Source organism: Lonchura striata, chromosome 3, assembly GCF_050655825.1.
Source record: "Lonchura striata isolate lonStrDom1 chromosome 3, ASM5065582v1, whole genome shotgun sequence".
In the NCBI taxonomy this organism is placed as follows: Eukaryota; Metazoa; Chordata; class Aves; order Passeriformes; family Estrildidae; genus Lonchura; species Lonchura striata.
In genome coordinates this window covers 107,942,768-107,961,463 of record NC_140705.1, presented here as the reverse complement: position 1 = coordinate 107,961,463, position 18,696 = coordinate 107,942,768, and the positions used below count along the sequence as shown (strand labels likewise).

The 18,696-nt window shown below is 38.7% G+C and overlaps 1 protein-coding gene across 11 annotated transcripts in view; it reads left to right on the top strand.

Annotated features, from left to right (window-relative positions):
- Positions 1–7,522, top strand: part of PPP1CB (protein phosphatase 1 catalytic subunit beta) — a 28,728-nt gene extending 21,206 nt beyond the window's left edge. For 7 of the 11 annotated variants that reach the window (XM_085577199.1, XM_085577198.1, XM_085577194.1 and 4 more), the window contains 5 exons: positions 250–321; positions 1,179–1,214; positions 2,867–3,018; positions 4,523–4,657; positions 5,167–7,522. In XM_085577199.1, the coding sequence (XP_085433325.1) occupies positions 250–321; positions 1,179–1,214; positions 2,867–3,018; positions 4,523–4,657; positions 5,167–5,271 (500 nt within the window). In that variant the 3' untranslated portion in view covers positions 5,272–7,522. The remainder of the gene's footprint in view (positions 1–249; positions 322–1,178; positions 1,215–2,866; positions 3,019–4,522; positions 4,658–5,166) is intronic. The other 4 variants (XM_021552321.3, XM_085577200.1, XM_085577201.1 and 1 more) reach the window with 1 other exon arrangement.
- Positions 7,523–18,696: the final 11,174 nt, after the last annotated feature.

Here is an 18,696-nt window from a genome sequence, read left to right as displayed (position 1 = left end):
TGAGCTACAGTAGATTACAACCTCCGTGGCTAAAAGGATGGTGATGAGAACCCCTTGCTAGTTTCACTTGCATTGTTCTCTGTCCTCTATTCAGCAACTTAATTGTCTTATAGCAAACTGCCTTTTGTTTATGTTGCAGTGGAAACAATGGATGCTGTGTGCCTTTGAACCACAAATCTTGTGTTCTCTGGAACCCTTTCCACAGGTAAAATGTGTATATGAGTCACTTGTTTTCTTGTTCTTTTACAGGACTGTCTCCAGATCTCCAGTCAATGGAACAGATCCGGAGAATTATGAGACCTACAGATGTTCCTGACACAGGTGAGTGACATGGAATTTACTGTAAATAAGTCTTAGTGATGAAACAGGGTTAATCAATTTCTGTGCAAGCAGTGTAGTGACTTAACATAACCTCTGTTCACAGTACAGTATTCCTTGGTGCATGTATAGGACATGAGCCTTGTTCCTCATGATGGCTGTGATATCTGATGTGTTAAAGGTTGTTGTATGTGTTGTTGTTTGTCACAGCAGAGTAGGGTATGTTTTTGGATACATTATTCTCAAGTTTCCCTTAAAACACCTTAGAAATCTAATGAAAGATAAAGGAAACTGAAGAACTAGTTCCCCATGCCTTGGTTAGGCACACACAGACCTTTTAGTCTATCAAAGAACATAACTGTTCAAAGTTACAGTACAACAAAGTTAAATTTCTTGGGTGTTTAAGTATTTGGGTTTCGCTCTATTTGTCTCCTTCCTCATATAATTTGAAAAATACAGCTCTTCACTGCATTTGGGATTTCAGTTGTATCTATGAATGTACTAGTTGTGAAATTTTCTTCTAATAGGTTATTTTTCTGTTTATAAATGTCGGATACAAATTGCTAGTGCTTTCTGTACAATGTTCTTTTGAATGGTTTAATCAGTCTTGCTCAGTGTCTCATTTATTACAGACTATTTTATTAGTGGATTGAAAGGACTGTTGAGCAGTATAATGGGATAGTTTTTAAAGTGTTGATTTCAACAGAGGAGATAAGATCTGAACTTTTTTGAACATAAGTTGCAATTAAACTTTGAAGTAGAAGAATTCTGTTTGCTGTAATGTTCTTTGGCATGGAGTAATCCAGGGACTAATGTTAACATATCTACTGTCCCTTAAACACCACTGCTGTGCAAGCCAGTATATGCACTCCTGACACTGAGATCATTAAAGACTGGTGAGTGATTGTTTCTGTAGTATAAATTACTACACTGTTTGTCCTTTTATGCTACTTACTCATTCAGTGCATAACCAAATAAATGTCAGCACAAACAAGTCAATCTTTGCATATATCAGCATTCCCAGAAAAGATGATTTTATTCAGCAGGCGAATAATAACTGCTTGAGCCACCCCCACTTCAGGAATGCCCTTACAGAACGTAGCTCTTGTTTCCATGGACACTCCACTGAAATCATCTCTCTTCTTAGTACCTCCTAAAAATAAGTATGGAGATTTTTTGTAAAAGGCTTTTGTTTTGTGTATTGTTAATTTTGCTTTCAGAAGCAATAGCTGTTTGTGTACTGTCAGAGCTAAAATGAAATGTCCCATCAGAGGCATGTGTGCTGTGGTACAATGATAAAAGTCTTCATTTTTTGGGCCTATTTAAGGAAACTAGTTTTACATAATGGAAGTAAATCTTGTGGAAAATTAAAAATAAATTGAAGTAGTCTCACTACCATGAAAGTTTCAAGCCCTTCAAAGCTACCCCTTTGTGGAGGGGTGTCACTCAGGGAATGTTTGTGTTGATACAGAGGTTTTGGTAGATGGTCATGTGGCTGTGCTAGGATTAGATCATGACGACTTCTAGCCTGACAAAAAAAGACTTTGCAACTTTGACTGCAATTTAAAGACCTCTTAGGACAGATTTTCCTATTGTTCTGTATGACCCTAAAGATGATTTGATTTTGGAGAAAGAATAGAAGATTAAGCACTTGCTAAACAGCTGAGACAAGCAGCTTCTGTCACTTGCTGGAAATTCATGGTAAGAAGCCATTAGGGATGCCTTTCAAATGTCTGGGGGTTTGTTTGTGTTGCAGTTGGATTGGCCTAGTTCGTTCTCATGCTAATATTTATGGAAAGTTCTATATGTGTAAAGGCATTGCAGTTGATCTAGAGAAATCTTTTTTAATACCTGGTGTTAACTCCAGAGTTGGCTGACCTTTTGCTGGCAGAAAAAAAAAAAAAAAAAAATCTTGACCAGTGCTAAAATGCCAGAGAGGCTTATTGTTGTAGCTTAGCTTCCAGACTGGCTGCCACGGGGTTTTTTGAAACAGTCAATGGGGGTCCAAGCAAATTGACAGTGCTATGTGAAACGATGTATCAGGGTTTTGCTTTGTTACATTTTGATTTAGTCATCTAAGGTTCCTCATGAATGGTAGGAAGGGTAAGAATCAAAGCTGTTCCTGTTCAAAAACTTATGGTACAAAATTACTTGCTGCCTTTATGACTGGTCTTTTATAGGACTTTTACTGCAGCTTTCAAACTAAGCTTTCATGGTGAGCTGTAAAATTGATGGTTGCCTTTTAATATTTTTAAACTCCTTAAATGCTCACTGTAAACACACTGAATATTGCAATAAAAGATTATTTCAGAGAACTATTTGGCTCTGACTTTTTTAATCTCAAGGCATTTTCAGTGGGGGAGGGGGGGAAAACAATCTCCAGATTTACAGACTGTACTCTTTGTCTGAGTTTCTGTTTAAGTATTGTTGCGTTTGTTGTTAAGGATTATTTTCTTTAGGACAGTTGCTCTGGTAATTACAATAGAACTGTTTTGCATTATAAAATACCTCCTAAGACTGGCATTTTCACTTTTATTATCTTTTGAAGGTTTGCTCTGTGACCTGCTGTGGTCTGACCCAGACAAAGATGTGCAAGGTTGGGGTGAAAATGATCGTGGGGTCTCTTTCACTTTTGGTGCTGATGTGGTCAGTAAATTTCTGAATCGTCATGATCTGGATTTGATCTGTCGAGCTCATCAGGTATGAATTTTGCTGCTGTTGTTCTTAAAACCTCTCCTGCTCCTTATCAGTAGCATATATTTGGAACTTCATTTGCACTGTTATTTCTAGAGAAAAAAAATCTTTCTAATAAAGGGCCTATAAAGGCTGTGTCCTTCTGTTGGCTCATGTTGACACATGTGTCTAATGTCAGTGGAGTAGAATAATAACACTGGATTTCTCCATTGAGTTCTTCCTTTTGTACTGTCTGCTAAATGTTAAACTGATGTATGTGAACATCACAGGTAAAGTCTCCAGATTTAAAGGAGCAGAGTGACTTGAATTTGAGATTTACACTGAAGTTTGAGTTATTCAGCTTCAGCAGTAGACAATTCCCTGGTAGTTCAGGCTTAAACTACCTCTGCTTCATGGAAAAATTAAATGCATTTTTACTATCTCTACAAACAAGTCTGTACATAAAAACTTTCACTGTTCCCAGTTTTTAGTTCAGCTATCCAGAGTACTTAGGCATAGATTGTTTTTAATTCCTCACATTTCAGTCAGGCTGTTTTTGCATTGTCAATCCTTAGCACACTTTTTTATTAGGTTACTTCAAGCAAGAGTGCTAGTTAGGTGGACATCAGGTTTCAGTTTCCTGTATAACATTTCAGTTTCATTATTTAGTCTATTTTAGAAGCTCCCTCCTGCTGTGAAACAAAAATAGGCTCTTTATTCTATGTCACTTTTAGGCTTGGTTACACTATTAGAACACTTAAAATTTTTTCTTTATAATTTTACTGCTCAAACATTAGAGAAGATTCAGTATTGATTCCACATGCTGGCCAGATTTCTTAACTTCTGATCAAGATTACTACCAATTTGCTATATTCATATAGTTGATTCAGTTCTTCATAAAAGAAGGATATCTTGTAAAAGATCATGAAGATCACACCGAAGTAAGCAGTTGGGTGTACTTGTACTACATTGTAACATGAAGCTTTTGTTTTGGAGAAGAGAGAACATACTTAGCAGATGTTACTACTTGTAAAGGTGTATTATACTTTTAGGCAAGATCTGGCAGAATGGCTCTTTTTTTATAATTTTGATGCTCTAAAATCACATACACTTGAGGTGTGTGCAATCAACACCAGTTTAAGCAAAACTTAATTGTTTCAATTTGCAGTGAAGGTGGTATCCAGACCTTGTATGCTCCAAACTAATTAGGCCAAATATCCATGTCTGTGTATAAAGCATTAAATGCTGGGAATCCTCATGCTGGCATTGGACTTCAAACTATGAAAATGTTAAACAGTCAAGCTTGTGTGTTTAACATTTGAAGTGTCGGATGTGGGGTATGCTATCTGGCCTGGCATTCAGTGCCAGGTAAGATAAAATGAGTGAACTTGTCTGTCTGAAAGTCAAGACACAAAATAGCTTTTTGATAAGTTCTTTTATCCTTCTAATATAAAGTCCAGCTTGCCTCAAGATTCTTTTCTTTCTTCAAAATTTCATATGTAAGCCATATTGATTTCTCTGGTGTTGACAGGTGGTTGAAGATGGATACGAGTTCTTTGCTAAACGGCAGTTGGTCACCCTATTCTCAGCTCCAAATTATTGTGGAGAGTTTGACAATGCAGGGGGCATGATGAGTGTGGATGAAACTCTGATGTGTTCCTTCCAGGTATGGTATATTTGTGCATCAAGATGAGTGTAGGTGTTGGGCTGTATGGACTGTGATACTGTGCTCGTTGTTGTGCTGGTGGTTAGTGTAGAGCAATATTCTTGGGCTACAGAGAGGGCTGCACAGGAGGCTGGCATTTGTGAACAACTACAACTGCAAACCAGCTGTTCTCCAGAAAACTGGGATTTGATGTTTTCCAAATTATTGCATATTAAGTTGTTTATTCTATTCAAATGCTCATTTCAAAATTTAAAGTTTAATGTGGATGTGTTTTCTGTCCCTTTTCTTTCCCCATTCCTCCTTAACATAGTGGTAGAACTAGAAGGACTTAGAGTTGCTGTTACTGTTGCATGTAGAACTAAGAAATTTATCGAGTTGTGATGTGATTTCCAACCCCCACCATCCTCATCCCCATTGTTGCTGCTGAACAAGGTTTCATGTGGGCTTAACAGTATTTGAATTGTTCTTAGTTGTTGCTGACTCAAAGGAACTTCTTTATTTTCTCTAAGATATTGAAACCATCTGAAAAGAAAGCCAAGTACCAGTATGGTGGACTGAATTCTGGGCGTCCAGTCACTCCACCTCGCACAGCTAACCCACCGAAGAAGAGGTGAAGAAAGGAAATAATGTAGAAAACACCATCAGATCTGTCAAGGACAAAACTCCATATTACAGTATATAATAAGTGTGCACTGTAAAACCATCCAGCCATTTGACACCCTTTATGATGTCACACGTTTAACTTAAAGAGACGGGTAAAGGATCTTTATTAATTTTTTCTAGTAGAAAGATGTGCGACACTGTATTGTAACAAGTATAGCTCCAAGTTCTAATATCCAGCATAGAGAGGGAAAAAAATTAGGAAAAAACTATTTCAACTACATATTCACATTTACCACGGTTTTTAAAGTTGACCAACATCCCAGTTAAAACTTGGTGTAATAGTTAAACCAGATGAGAGCATGATGTTCCATTTGTGTAATGTGGTCTTATTGTTGCTTAATTGCTTTTACTTTGGTTATTTTGTAGCTAGAATGATGCGAATATGGTATCTAGTCTTATTTCCTGGCTCTTTGAAATTGATATGAGGAATGGGCTTTCTGGAACAGCCATTGATCTCTTATCCTCCCCCTCATCCCCTGGTTTGTCATCATAATGCCGTGTGCCCCATTATAATGCAAAGTTTATAGTACAGTAGTGATTAAAAGGCAAACTGAGTCCCAAACGCCCAGACTGGACAGCTTGGCAGCCAACATACATTAAGACAGAAAAACCTGTCCTGACCTTTTAACTTAAACTGCCACACATGGAATTTGTGCACTACACTATTTTAAATTATTGACATTACACTGTGCGATGGCACTTCATTTAACTTAGATAGGACAAAAATGGTATTGCCTATTAGTTGGTAACTTGATTTAGTGGTACCTTGGCTTTAGTTTTATTAGCATGAAACACCTTTGGCATGCTTAGCTTCCAGGTAACTTCCTACCTGCATCAAAATTCATCTTGCATAGTTCTACAGGACATGAAGATCCTTATTTGCTAAGCCTTTGAAAGCTGACATTCTTTTTCAGAAGAGGGTGCGTTTAAATGGATGTTCTTCAACGTACAGTATGCTAGATGATGGGTGGTGAGCTGAGAATGTTACAGGAATGTTCAACTTTATAGTAAGGCTTACATCACTAAAGGTTCTATCATTTGGATTTTCATTATCAAATTTCATATACTATTGTATAGACTTCTGCTTTGTAGTGTACTATAGTAGCAATAATTTCTGTACGTGATCAAGAGTTATGCAGTATTTCTTTTCAGTTCTCCCCTTTATTAAAAGAGTTAACATTGGCAAATGACAAGTTATAGAGAAGATGCAAAATATATAGTAAGATAAATGAAAGGCACAGATTTGTGATGCTTTAGGATGCAATATTTATTGGACACAAGTACAAAAGCTTTTACTGAAAACTATCAAATTTGTTAGATTCTTTGGGGGAAGGCTGCAGATTTATACCATTCTAAATGTGCATCAGTAGATGTAAACTCTTGACTTCAGTATTGTCTTTGAAAATGTTAAATCAAGGATTCTAGTAACTTATGTTTTATGAACTGGCACATTATATAATGCAAGAGATATATTGATTTCTGACACAGTGAGCAAGTTCTTTAAAATGGATTTAAGTATTTTCTAATTCCATTTTGTTTTAAATGCATATTTTAAATGTAGGGGTTTTTTCATTTAGTAAAAGTTGTCTAATTCATTTGAATGAAGTCTGACTGGTTATTTTAACATACCTGACTTACTCAAAATGTGTAGAATTGGTTGTTTATAAAGAAAAGGAAATCTTACAATATATCTATCTGTTACTGATTTATACTGGGTTGGTCTGTGGTTTTGAACAGTGGTTTATTCTACCCCACTTTGAAGCAAACGCTAGTTTCAATGCTTAAAATAAAATGAGTAGATTTTTTTTTATATTGTTCAAAGACACTTGTTCTTGAAAGTCAGTGATAAGAGCTGTGTGAGAGTAACTGCAGTTTGCGACAAGGTAATTAATGAAATCTAATCTGTAAGCATTGACATGGTAACTTCCTGCTCTAAGTCGTTGCTTACTTGAGGTTTGTTTTTGCAAGCTTTGAAAATGCTGGGTTTTACCAAGTGCCAGCCTCTGTGTTACCAAACATCTGGATTAACCCTTTTCCATTTTTTCTTTTGTTTCTGGAACAATGTCTTCTGTATCATAAAATGTCCAGGTGTAAAGCTGTATGTTATGTGAGTACCTAACATGCTCGCTTGTGTTACAGATGCTATGTCAAAAGAAAAATAAAGTCTTCGGGCCTTCTTCTGTGTCCTAAAGAAATAGGAAATCTTTAGTTTGTTTAATGGCTCTAGTGAGCCACACTGGGTGCTGGTATTCTGAAGAATCATGTTTTTACATAGCAGCAGTAATTTGGAAATTATTTGAATGTTGTTCTGATTTCTGTAGAGTTGGGATGTCTGCTAACGTGCCTCATCATCTATATGGTGGAAAACACACGTGATGTAGTAATCTTACCCCTGCAGATATGACTGATATTCCATACTAAAAGCAACTCTGATACATAACAGAACTCACCACTTCAGCTTACATTTACAGGGTTGGTATGGATCTCTATTTTTAATATTGTCCATTCTGGGAGAAGTAGAAAAAATAAACTCAGTCTAATTCTACTCAGATAAAATTAACTTTCTTCCATGGGAATTGCTAGTGGTCTAATGGCTAATAATTTTTTTTCCACATAAACATCTTGTCTGTACAAGCCTTAAATACTGTTAAATAGCATGTATAGTGTCCTGGGAATAAACAAGAACATTCTCATATGGACTGTTGAGAGGCATATAAAACATTACACCATTTAAGATGTGCTTTTGCATGTTTAACACTCCCCCCCACCACCACCTTCTTCTGACAGTAATATTCATTCCATGTTTATAGTAGAGTATTCATGGCATACAACCTCTTGTCTTGTTCCTTTCTGATTGATGGGCATTTTGAGTTCCCAAACACTAATTTATATGCTGCAAGGAATACAGCTTTGGTCTCTTTTGTGTTGATTGATACAAGATTCTTGTTTTGCATCACTTTTTTTGTATGCTTTATAGTGCTCAGTGTTTTCTATGCATGGATAATTGTCTGCTGCTTTAAAGGAGGAAAAAGGTTTCCTGTGGTTGTGCTGCTCTAATACCTTGAACACTGTTTCTGTTAAGTACATTGTTTGTAACGATCGAATCTATTTCCAAAAACTGCTGTAGAAATAGACTTGCTGAAAGCGGTGTGAGAGTCTTAAACTAATGGATTGCATTTGGTTTGCTGCATAGAGACACACAGGAATACTTGTGGCCACTGAAGTCTTACTTGGTAATTTTGTTTCCAAGTTTAGTGTGATTAATTGCAGGTGTCCTGCTGCCAGATGTCGCCAAGTTTCAGGATCCTGTTGAGAGGACAATCTCTGTTTGTACTGTGCTCTCTGTTGAGAGGGGGACCAGTAGGTAGGTGTGACACAGCAAGTAGCATCCCACTGCTGTGCATTGCTGTGCACTTACTTGCCTGGGGAACTGATGGAAATTCATCTGATCCGCAGAAGGAAGTTGCTTTTATTGTCACTAAACTTACATTCCTATTGTAAGCTTGTTTGGTCTTAGAAATCCACCTTGCTGGTTTCTGCCAAAGTCTGAATCAATGAACAGAAAGGTGTCTTTAAATGAAGAAGTGTTCCTGTCTGTGGCTTATCTTTTGATAAGTCTAAGTGGAAATTGTCAGATTGAATTGCTGATTCCTGTGGGGCTGGGAGACACTTTTTTTACTTTTTTTTTTTTCTCTCTAGTGATAGAAATAGCAATGACTGACATGGTAGGCTTAGAAGCTCTTGCCTTGCCTTTACCACCTAGAGTAAGAAGACCTACTTTTTAGCTTGGTCTGATTTGTTTATACTAATACTATTCAATGATTTATATTGGTTACTTAATAAAGACCCAATCCAGTTGATGTAGTTTTTTGGTTTTTTTGCTCAAATTGGTCTGGGCCGCAGATGCCATCTAGTGGCCAAAGGATAGTGCATGGAATGCTGTTACTGCAAATGCAGAGCTGACATTTATTCCATATTTATCCTGCTCTTGTCTCATCTGAAACCTTATTCCTTGATCAGCACTGAAATATGTGCATGGTGCATGGTTCCTAACAACTCAGACCATGATGCATTAAAACTAGGCTTATCTCAGATTTACAAATTTATTTCCCAGTTTTGCAGATTTTGTGAAGTCATACTTCAGATACTTGAAGTGTCTGAAAATTCTGAAATGAGTAGTTAGGAGAGAATTAGAGCTCCCATGTAAAGTGTAGAAAAATTAGTCTTTGTCTTGGGTGAGGATTTTTGGATTTCTTCCCCCACCTTTAGAATCTTCTGTTTTCAAGTCTAACCAAATATGGGGAGATTATAGATTATCTGCTTTGTTTTCCAGTGATTGGAGAAGGACTGGTGGAAAATATATAACAAAAAGTATGAAGTGGGTTTAGATCGGGTATATATATCAAAACTACAGAAAAGAAAGTATATTAGTTTTGGCTTTTATGGGGGATTTTAATTAGGAGATACTATCAGAATAGGGCTGGTATTAAATTTTGCAACCTTACCTAACCAAATATTGTACTATTTGTGTTTCTTGTAGTTACATGGTTCTTCATTCTACTTATGGGCCTGGTATTATAGGCATGTACTGCTGAAAAGAGATTTGCACAGTTTAGACCTGATTTGAGAGAATCACTTGATGTTTAACCAGGTTCCATTGGTTATCTACAATGAGTTGCTCTTGAGAAGCTGAATCTACACTGGTTCAGGGCAGTTTTGTGGCGTTGAAGTGAATCCTCCTGGTTGTCCTCATGTACTGCTTTGGGTTGCAGGGCTTCTGCAGTTGTATGCAAATTAAGTCTTTTGGGTTAGTTGTATGCAACAGAAGTTTGTTCCTAGTGTATGCCCATGGTGTCAATGATCCAAACCACTGAGTCCCACTGAAGTCTGTTACTTTGCTGTCCCACCATCTGCACAATAGCCTTTCTGTTCTTTTTATCATGCTTTCTGTTGCTCTGATTGGGCAGAAAAGAAGAAATGGACAATGGTGGCAAAGTCTCTTTGACTTCCCAGGTGTTACAGCATGGTGGTAGCTTAGGCTGCAATGAAATACTCATTTTTCAGTCTGTCATGAGATGGATGAAATCTTTGGTGACTGGATAGCCTAGAGGCTGTGCACTTCAGCAGTCCCTGACTACCAGAAGATCAGCAGCTGGGATATGGGGTACAGTTCAAAAAGGATGAAGAGGCCTTCTTGAAGACCAGGGCAACAAACATTATGAGCATTTGTCTTTACTACAGTGATACTGAATACATCTCTTCAGAAGCATTCAGCTTCCTGTGAAACTGAGATTCAGCCCAGGTGAATTTACTGTTTTCCTATCCAGCTTGTTAGGGTGGAGGATGGGGACAGGCATGTGAGGCTTCAGATGGAACTAGTACATGGGGCCTGAGTGTGTGGAGAGACAGTGAGGTGCTAATCTGAACAGGAGGGCTGCTTTAGGTCTTTAAAAGCAACTCCATAGAGCCGTGAGGTGTAGGAGAAATCTGCCATGAAACAAGTATGCCTCAAAGTGCCTATTTCCTGCCACGTGAGGTCTGTCCAAGGAATTATATGGACTGCTCACAAGGATAAGGGGCCTGTGTAACCTTTCTCAACTTCCAGAGACAATACAGTGTCTTTCCCTCTCTGGGTGCTGTTAGGGGGTGAGCTGATGACAACTGCACACAGTCCTGTGAACAGTAGCAGGGACAAATACTGGTTGTGCTGTCAGTTTACATGAAACAAAAAACAGTTACCTGCTGACACTGTAATACTGTTTTTTCCATTCCACATTCCAACAAGCTTGAAAGGTTTCATGGCAGCTGTTCCTTAATCAGGCCCTGGGAGCAACAGCATGAAGCTTCTTCTGGAGGAGATGCCTTGCACCACTGTGTGGTCACTGCAGGATTGGAGATTTGGATGTCAGGTACAGGGCTGCTATTTCAGTCGGCACCTGCAATCATGGATTGGTTTTGGGCAAGGTGCCCTTGGGGGTGGCAGGAGAAAAAAGGATATGTTGTCCTGCTTGCTGACAATGATTTTCCAAACATGTAGTAGTCCAGTGAGAGGTAGACAAGCTAGTAGTACAAGATTTCAAGCATTGGTTGCTGAGGGGAGGCCATGCTGGAAGGTGTGCTGTTCATAGTTGCAGTCTAAGGTACAAGTGAGAAGGGAATGGAGAAGGAAGAGCTTGTCACAGCTGCCTACAACTTAGAGCAGGCCTGACAGCAGTTCTTGGACAGCCTGTGTGCCAGACTCCCAAAGGCTCAGGAGCAGGAGACTCTGGGATGGTGGTGGGAGACGTCTGATTTCCCTCCAGAGTTCTCACATCCCATTTCTTGATAGCAAGTCATGAGCCAGCTGCAGGAAAAAAGGCGAGGTCAGCCTGATCCTTCAAGAAGCTTTCACGTGCTTCTGGCCATCAGGTACTCTGCACTCAGGTGGAGCATGAGCTCATGTGATGTGGAAGTACATCCAGTACAGGCTTACTGGTCCTTTGGCCTTCCTCAACACTGGGGTGCATATTTATGCCCCTTAGGTTAAGCTACACTCTTTAAGCTTTGGCTGTTAGTTCTCGGAGGACCATATTCAATCCCTAAGACAAGTTTGTATTAATCCACTCATACCTATCTGTTTCTCTATCCCTGAGGTTCTAGGCCCCATTGGCTCCCTGAGATCCTTGTGTTTTTACCCACATGAGGGTTGCTATTCTCAGGGAATACAATTCAGATTTTGCTGACTTGTAGTTTTCAAGGGTACAAAGCCATGTGGAAAACTAGAAGGGTGTGATAACTAAAAAGGAGGCTTCAATGAAGGCTGGGCTCAGAGTAACTGGATGTCTTCAGCTTTCTGCTGAACTATTGGTTCAAGCATCTGTTTGAGAGTATAGCATGTGCTTGTTTTGCTATAAAATATATTCTGTCCTTTTAGCAGTAGGTGGTAGTTCAGAACAACAAATAGCTTTTGCTCCCAGGGTTCTCTAGTGTTGAACTGAGGAAATGAAGCTCTGAAGCTTGTGGCCAGCATGTGAAGGTGTCATTAAGCATTACTTTTGGGCTCCTCTGGTAATCACACAAGAGCTTCACTATCACATACTTGTCAGGCATCACTTTATTCCCATACAATGTTGTGTATTCTTTCTGTAGGTGACAATACAGAAATCTTAATGGGCTAAGTATTTTTTTTCTTAGATGAACTAACTGCTTTTGCTGCCTTAACAAAAAAAGCCCTAAGTAAAATTAAGAAGTAGATGCAGGAATTCGAGTTATGAAAACAGCCAGGTGGTGGCATCAGTGCACAGCAAATAGGCATTTGAACCTTGCTTAAGGAAGATCAAGGCTTGTTTAGTCACCCAGGTCTGTACAGATAGGTGAAGTGCAGCTTTTTAATGTAACTGATCAATAATTATTTGCAGGCATTTATGGTCAGCTATTTTTAAAGGGTTTGGATGTGGTAATTTTTGTACCAAATTACTCAAACTGTATTTGTGTGCCAGTTTGTGCATGTAGGTTTGTTACAGGTTTGTTATGGTAATCTCTTGAGTCACTAGTGTTGGTGTTCTAGTCTTCAAACTACAGAAGACTTTTTTGGAGGGGCTGAAGTTCATTATGTTAATGTTGTAAGAGAAGAAATGTTTCTCTATGCTGCAAACCTCGTTCATTCCTGTCCTGTTTTTATGTTTGCATAGTCTGTAATCCCCAAGCACTTGAGCAATAAATCTGCCTCACAACCTTTTAAGGTAGGTAAGTATGATGGCAGAAGAGAAAACTGAAGGATTGTTTGACAATAGTGATACTGAGGATTAGAGTGAAGATGAGTTCTTGACTCAGGCCTGCAGCCAGGGTTAGATTCCTACTTAAAGACAGTAACAGTGTCCTGTGGATGTACTGCCAACACTGGCCACTATTTCCTAATAAAGGGTTCTGGCTTTTTGCTTGGAACAACCCCAGAACTTTGGTTCTGCCTTAGTCTTTGTTTTATCCAATTTCTTTTTTATTTCTTCATTTCAACTTATTCAAAGAAAGAAAAATCAGCTTCAGCCATATCAAAGACTGCTTGTTGTTGTGTTTTTGCTGTCCCACAAATAACACTTCTAAGCAGCAGCTGAAGCAAACACTGCAGTTCCTCCTTCACTGTATGCTGCAGTGGCCTTGCCATGTGAGGGTTAATTTCTACAAAAAATGGGGATGAAGGCATCTGTCTGCATTCTTCCCATTGGAACCATTTGCTAGTATCTGTGGAAGATCCCATGCCAACATGTTGTCCATGAGGTATGAGTTGGACTTCTGCAACTTCACAAGTGCTTCTTGCTTTTCCATAAATTTCAAGTGTCTGTAATTCTTTAAAACTCAGTTGTGCATTTGAGTCCCATTTCTTAAAACTCGAGCATGTATTCTTAAATTTAAAGAATATTAGCCTGTGATGTTAGAAGTCACTGTACATCTGTCCATGTAGGAGAGAGTACCCACTGCTGTCTATAACTTAAAGGAGAAACAAGAACAAGTGAAACAAGGGAAGAGCACTGGAATGATACACATGCTGCTTTGAAATAGGCATCTTAGCCTACTGCCAACTTTTACTGGAAACCACTCAAAATTCCTCTCTGAAATAATACTTGAAAATCAACTGGTTGTATCCATTTTCCTATAGGAAAAGCAGAAGTAGTGTGCTGCAGTTGATGTTTATCTTGTTTCAGTATGACTGCCTTTTTTCTTTTCCAAGAAAATGGTCAACATATGACTTCATCTTGTTTTATTATTTCCATTCTGGGAGTACTAAGCATTGTAGGCTTGGTGGGAAATAAGCTAGTTGTATAGTTTGATACCTACTTCTGATGGTCTTTATGTATCCAGTTTTTTTCAGTCTGAAAATCTGCCTTTATTTTAGTTGCTTCTGCTTCATGTTTATTATTTTGTGGCTTCTGCTGCTATCCTTTCTTACTGTTCATGTGTGTATATATATATATACATTTTCAAGTATCCCCCTGAAGCCCGCATGACACCCAAGCTCATTAAAAGCAAAGCTAAAAGAAGCAGTTGAATTGCAGTAAAGGTTAACATACTCTGGTGAGTATGTTAATATGTTCTGTGCTGTTTTAACAACTGTTTTTCTGGTATCCAGGCTACCTATTAAATGGCTACTCAGCTGGAGGTGGTGATAGTTGGTAATACTGTTTTATAAACAGTACAGCTCAGTGGGAACAACCCCAAGAAACAAATACATCTTTGAAATGTTTGATGCTGCTGGCCAAAAGAGTAGACAAAGTGACCTTTCATTCAAAGTTAGTGATAGGCCTGTACTCACCTAAATGTGAACTGCAGTAATTTAGGAAAATAGCATATAGATGTTTCTTTTACTAGCTAAAAGAATTTTGCAATTGAGTTGTGTAGTCTATAACAAAGATAGTGAAAGAATTTATATCATGCTTCTTTCACCATTTTCCACAAAGCAAGACTTTATCTGGCAAAATGATGACATCTTATACTTAAAATTAGTTTGTCCCAAGAATTCAGCAATAGTCACTTGTATAAGAATGTCTAAGATGCAGGAAAAAAAAAAAATAAATACTGTTTTCAGTGGTAGGTCATGTGTATATGAAATACTTTTCCTCCTCCTGGCATGATGTTCATAAGGACTGTGGAGATGCTGCAGGGAGATTGGAGGATTGAACCACAAGCCAGAACACCTGGAGTTCAGTCTGTGTACTCTGGACTTAGTATATTTCTAAAACTCTTTGGCTTGCTCTTCCAAAGAGTCGAACTCTTGAAGATGCTGCCCCCTCATGCTTTTATTGCAACAGTTCACACTCTATTTAAGATGTGAGGTAATGTGATACTGTCTTTTTTTTTTTTTTTTTTTTCCTAAGAACTCCAAACTGCCACAGATTGGAACACAAACTGCAGCCATGTGCCATCTGTTGTTGTCTCTTGGCCGTACGGGCATGTTCCTGAATGTCTCCTGTGTCAATCCCATGTGTGATAGGTAGGGAGGTTTAACCATTTGTTGATGAAGTAGCAGTGTGTTAATATTTTTTTAAAGCAAGTGATTGTCTTGCATTAAAAGGTGATTGCCCTTTACCACATGCTGCTTTAATTCAAACCATTGTTACAGCAGGTATTTTGGAGAAAAAACTTGTAATTTGCCAGGCACATTAAATATTCATTGATTTCAAATTCATAAAACTCAGAGTTACTGAATGTAGCTGTATCCACAATCAATTTATTTCTGTAGTTATTGACTTTCTTGAAATGCTATTTCACTAACAAGAGCAAATGTTGTTCCATAAAAAGCAAGAAGCTTATGTTGATCCCTGTAATTACTCTTTAAACAGATGGAACATACATGTCCAGCTCATTTCAGAAGCCCCAGGCACAGCAGTTTTGCAGCTATGAGGTTTTAGTCTCACTTCATGAAAAGGAATGGCAGGAAAGATAATTTGTTAACTCTTCTTGATTCTTACTGCACAGCAAGTATATTGTTGGAAGGACATGGAAAGCCTTGGAAAAGTAGCAAAACAGAAATTAATGCTGCCTGCACAAAGTGCCTTAGGCATTGAAAAATGCTCTTTTTCAATGTCAGCCATTCCCAGTATGAAGCTGTCAGTGCTGTGATGGCTGTACTGTGAGGCAGGCCATCCCTAGTGAGTCAGCTTTTCTGGCCAGAATCCCACATGGATCATTAGCAAGTAGTAGCCAGTAAAAAAACCTGCAAGGCAAAGGTTTCACCTCACACTGTGCAAGAGCCACCTATTTAGGTTCAAGGTTTATCTACTGCTGCATGGGATCAGCCTTTTGTTGAACATGAAAGTCTCACTTGAAGCTTGTCTAATGATTAATATCTGCTGAATGTCCTTTGTTGGATCCCAGCAAAAAACCTGTCAGGTCATGTATTAATTGAGGCATGACAAGCAACTGATTTTCTCTGGATGATGGCAAAAAAGCAACAATTTAAAGGGCTACAGTTGCTAATTTAGAACTAAACTGAAAGACAGGATCTGGATTTCTTTCTTTTGGCTTGTACTTTATCATTGGGATTTCTGAAAGCAGCTGGAACTCCTGCTAAACAGAAACAGAAAGGCTCTGTCTGGCTTCAGCTGATGAGATGTTGCACTGCCTGTGCCAGCTGAGCCCCGTGTCTCAGAGGAAGAGTTCTGCCCTGTGGGAGGGCACATGGTGGTAGTGCCTCCTGTCCTTCTGGCTCTGCCAGAGTGGAACCTAACTCTCTGTGGGAGTCCAGGAGAGGATGCCCAGAACCTCTACACTCTTGTTGCCTTGGCAACAGCATCTTCCTTTCTGAGCTGCTTCTATGCACAGGTACTGTTGCATACCCAATGGCTGCTACTACCTCTTGATATGATCTCCTTTCCCTGTTTCCACTAATGCAGAATGGGTAAGCTTAACCTTCCTGGTGAAAAAATCTGTGTCCACTTCCCACTGATATTGATGAGAAGGCACACCCAGAGAAGAACAACCACTGCTTAAAGGTTGGGTTTGATTATCTTAGAAGTCTTTTCCGATGTAAATGGTTCTGTGATTCTCTATAACTGTGAAATAATAAACCAACCTTACTAGCTGGTTCCTGTAATGCATACCTGTACATAACAAGTCTTGAGATCAAGCACCCACCTCAGTCCTGTTGTCTTAGGTATTTTATGAAGTATTCACCAAAGAATGGCTGTAGTGAGATGTAGCAAGTCCAGATAACAGAGATCTTCTGCCCTCTCACTCTTACAATAAGTTCTTGTTGTAAGTTAATAAGTTCATGCATTGCCAGATCTTTCTTCCACAGTGTGGAAATGGTACATGGGGATGTTGTTTGTAAATGGCATTTTGGCATGGGTGAAAGTGTATCAAGGTTTATGCTAAAAATTAAATAATACAACAGTTCTGTGATAGTGCTTGGCCCAGTCTCAGTCCTTCTCTAGTTCACACCTATGGACATTTCTAGGAGTCCTGCAAGACTAAAAAATGCATCCTGAAGGAAGCTGCATAATGTGACTGTTGAAACCTCAGTGAAGCCCTTTCCAGTAGTTCCTCTAATTCTAGTCACCCTGTTCAGTATCTAATTACTGTACAATTTGAATTCCAGGAAAGTTGCTCCAAAGCCTAATTGTATATTTATGGAAAAAAAGGTGACCTGGAAGCCTCAACAACCTCATCTATGTTTATCTCAAGGCTGTTACTAAGGAAGGGAGAGCTGCCAGCTGTCTCCTGAAAGGAAAGGGTGTCCTTTGGGGGTAAAATGGCTTTGGACAGGTGATATGCAATAGAACTGAGCTAGTGGAAGTAAGAATTCCACTTGGCAATTGCATATATCATCTTCTGTAACCCTCTGCTGACAGGGGAAGAGCGGTCTCTTCCTCTTTACTCCCCTGGAAAGTGTTTGGGATAAATTACTCACATCTCCAGGGACTGTGTAAGATACTGGAGCCTGTGTAAGGGTATATGAGGAAGAGGAAGATGATGCCATGGGAACCTCACCCCAATACATCCTGAAGAAATTGAATTTTCACTCACTTACAAGGCTACTCCCTTGTGACACTTCTCTAAGGAGGAGAAAAGAGAACTCACAAGAAACTTGACTATGTTCATGTTGCTGGGCTGTCCCAGGGAGGCACTTTATTATGCTAATGATGAAGTAAGGTGATACTGCTTCCTCTCTCCTGATATTTTCAGCAGAGGACTGCTTTGCTTCATCTGCCTTTTGCTCATCAAAGGTTTTGAGATGTTGTTGGTAAAGAAGAATTGTAGCCATATGGACTTTGATTTTGCAGAGTCTGCAGGCAGTAGTACCTATCAGCTGTTCAGATGGATTTGTTTAATCAATCAGATTAACATGTTGGAGCAAAAGGACAGGCCTTGCCTTCCACTTGGGTGATCAACCTTTGTGAGATAATTCATATGCCAAGATGAGTAGTACATTATAAGATTTGAAATAGTATATAATTTAAGATTTGCTAGCTCAGTATTCTTTTCTAGTGGGTAAAATAAATGTTCTGTAAGAGAAGGCTTTATGCAAAGGTGAAAATTAATTGGAGATGAAAGTGAAACCAGAAACATTCTGGCATGTCTTGTTATTCCGTGATTTCAATACTGCTTTTAAAGCCAATAGAGCTTACTTATTTTAGAGTTCCCTTGGTTTTTGCTTTAACTTTTGGTAGCTTTGCACTATTGTAGTGTAAAATAGTAGTTGTACCCTAGCCTTTCAGCTCAATGTATTCAATCACATTCTTCTAATATATATAACCTAGAATGAAGCTTTATATGGATTAGCAGTCCTTAGCCCTTGATTTAGTCCAGATTTAGGTGGAGAACCTATGTGTGTACTTAATTAAACACAGAAGTAGTTCCGTTTTGTCATTAAGACTATTTGTGTATTGAAATTCATGCGGCTT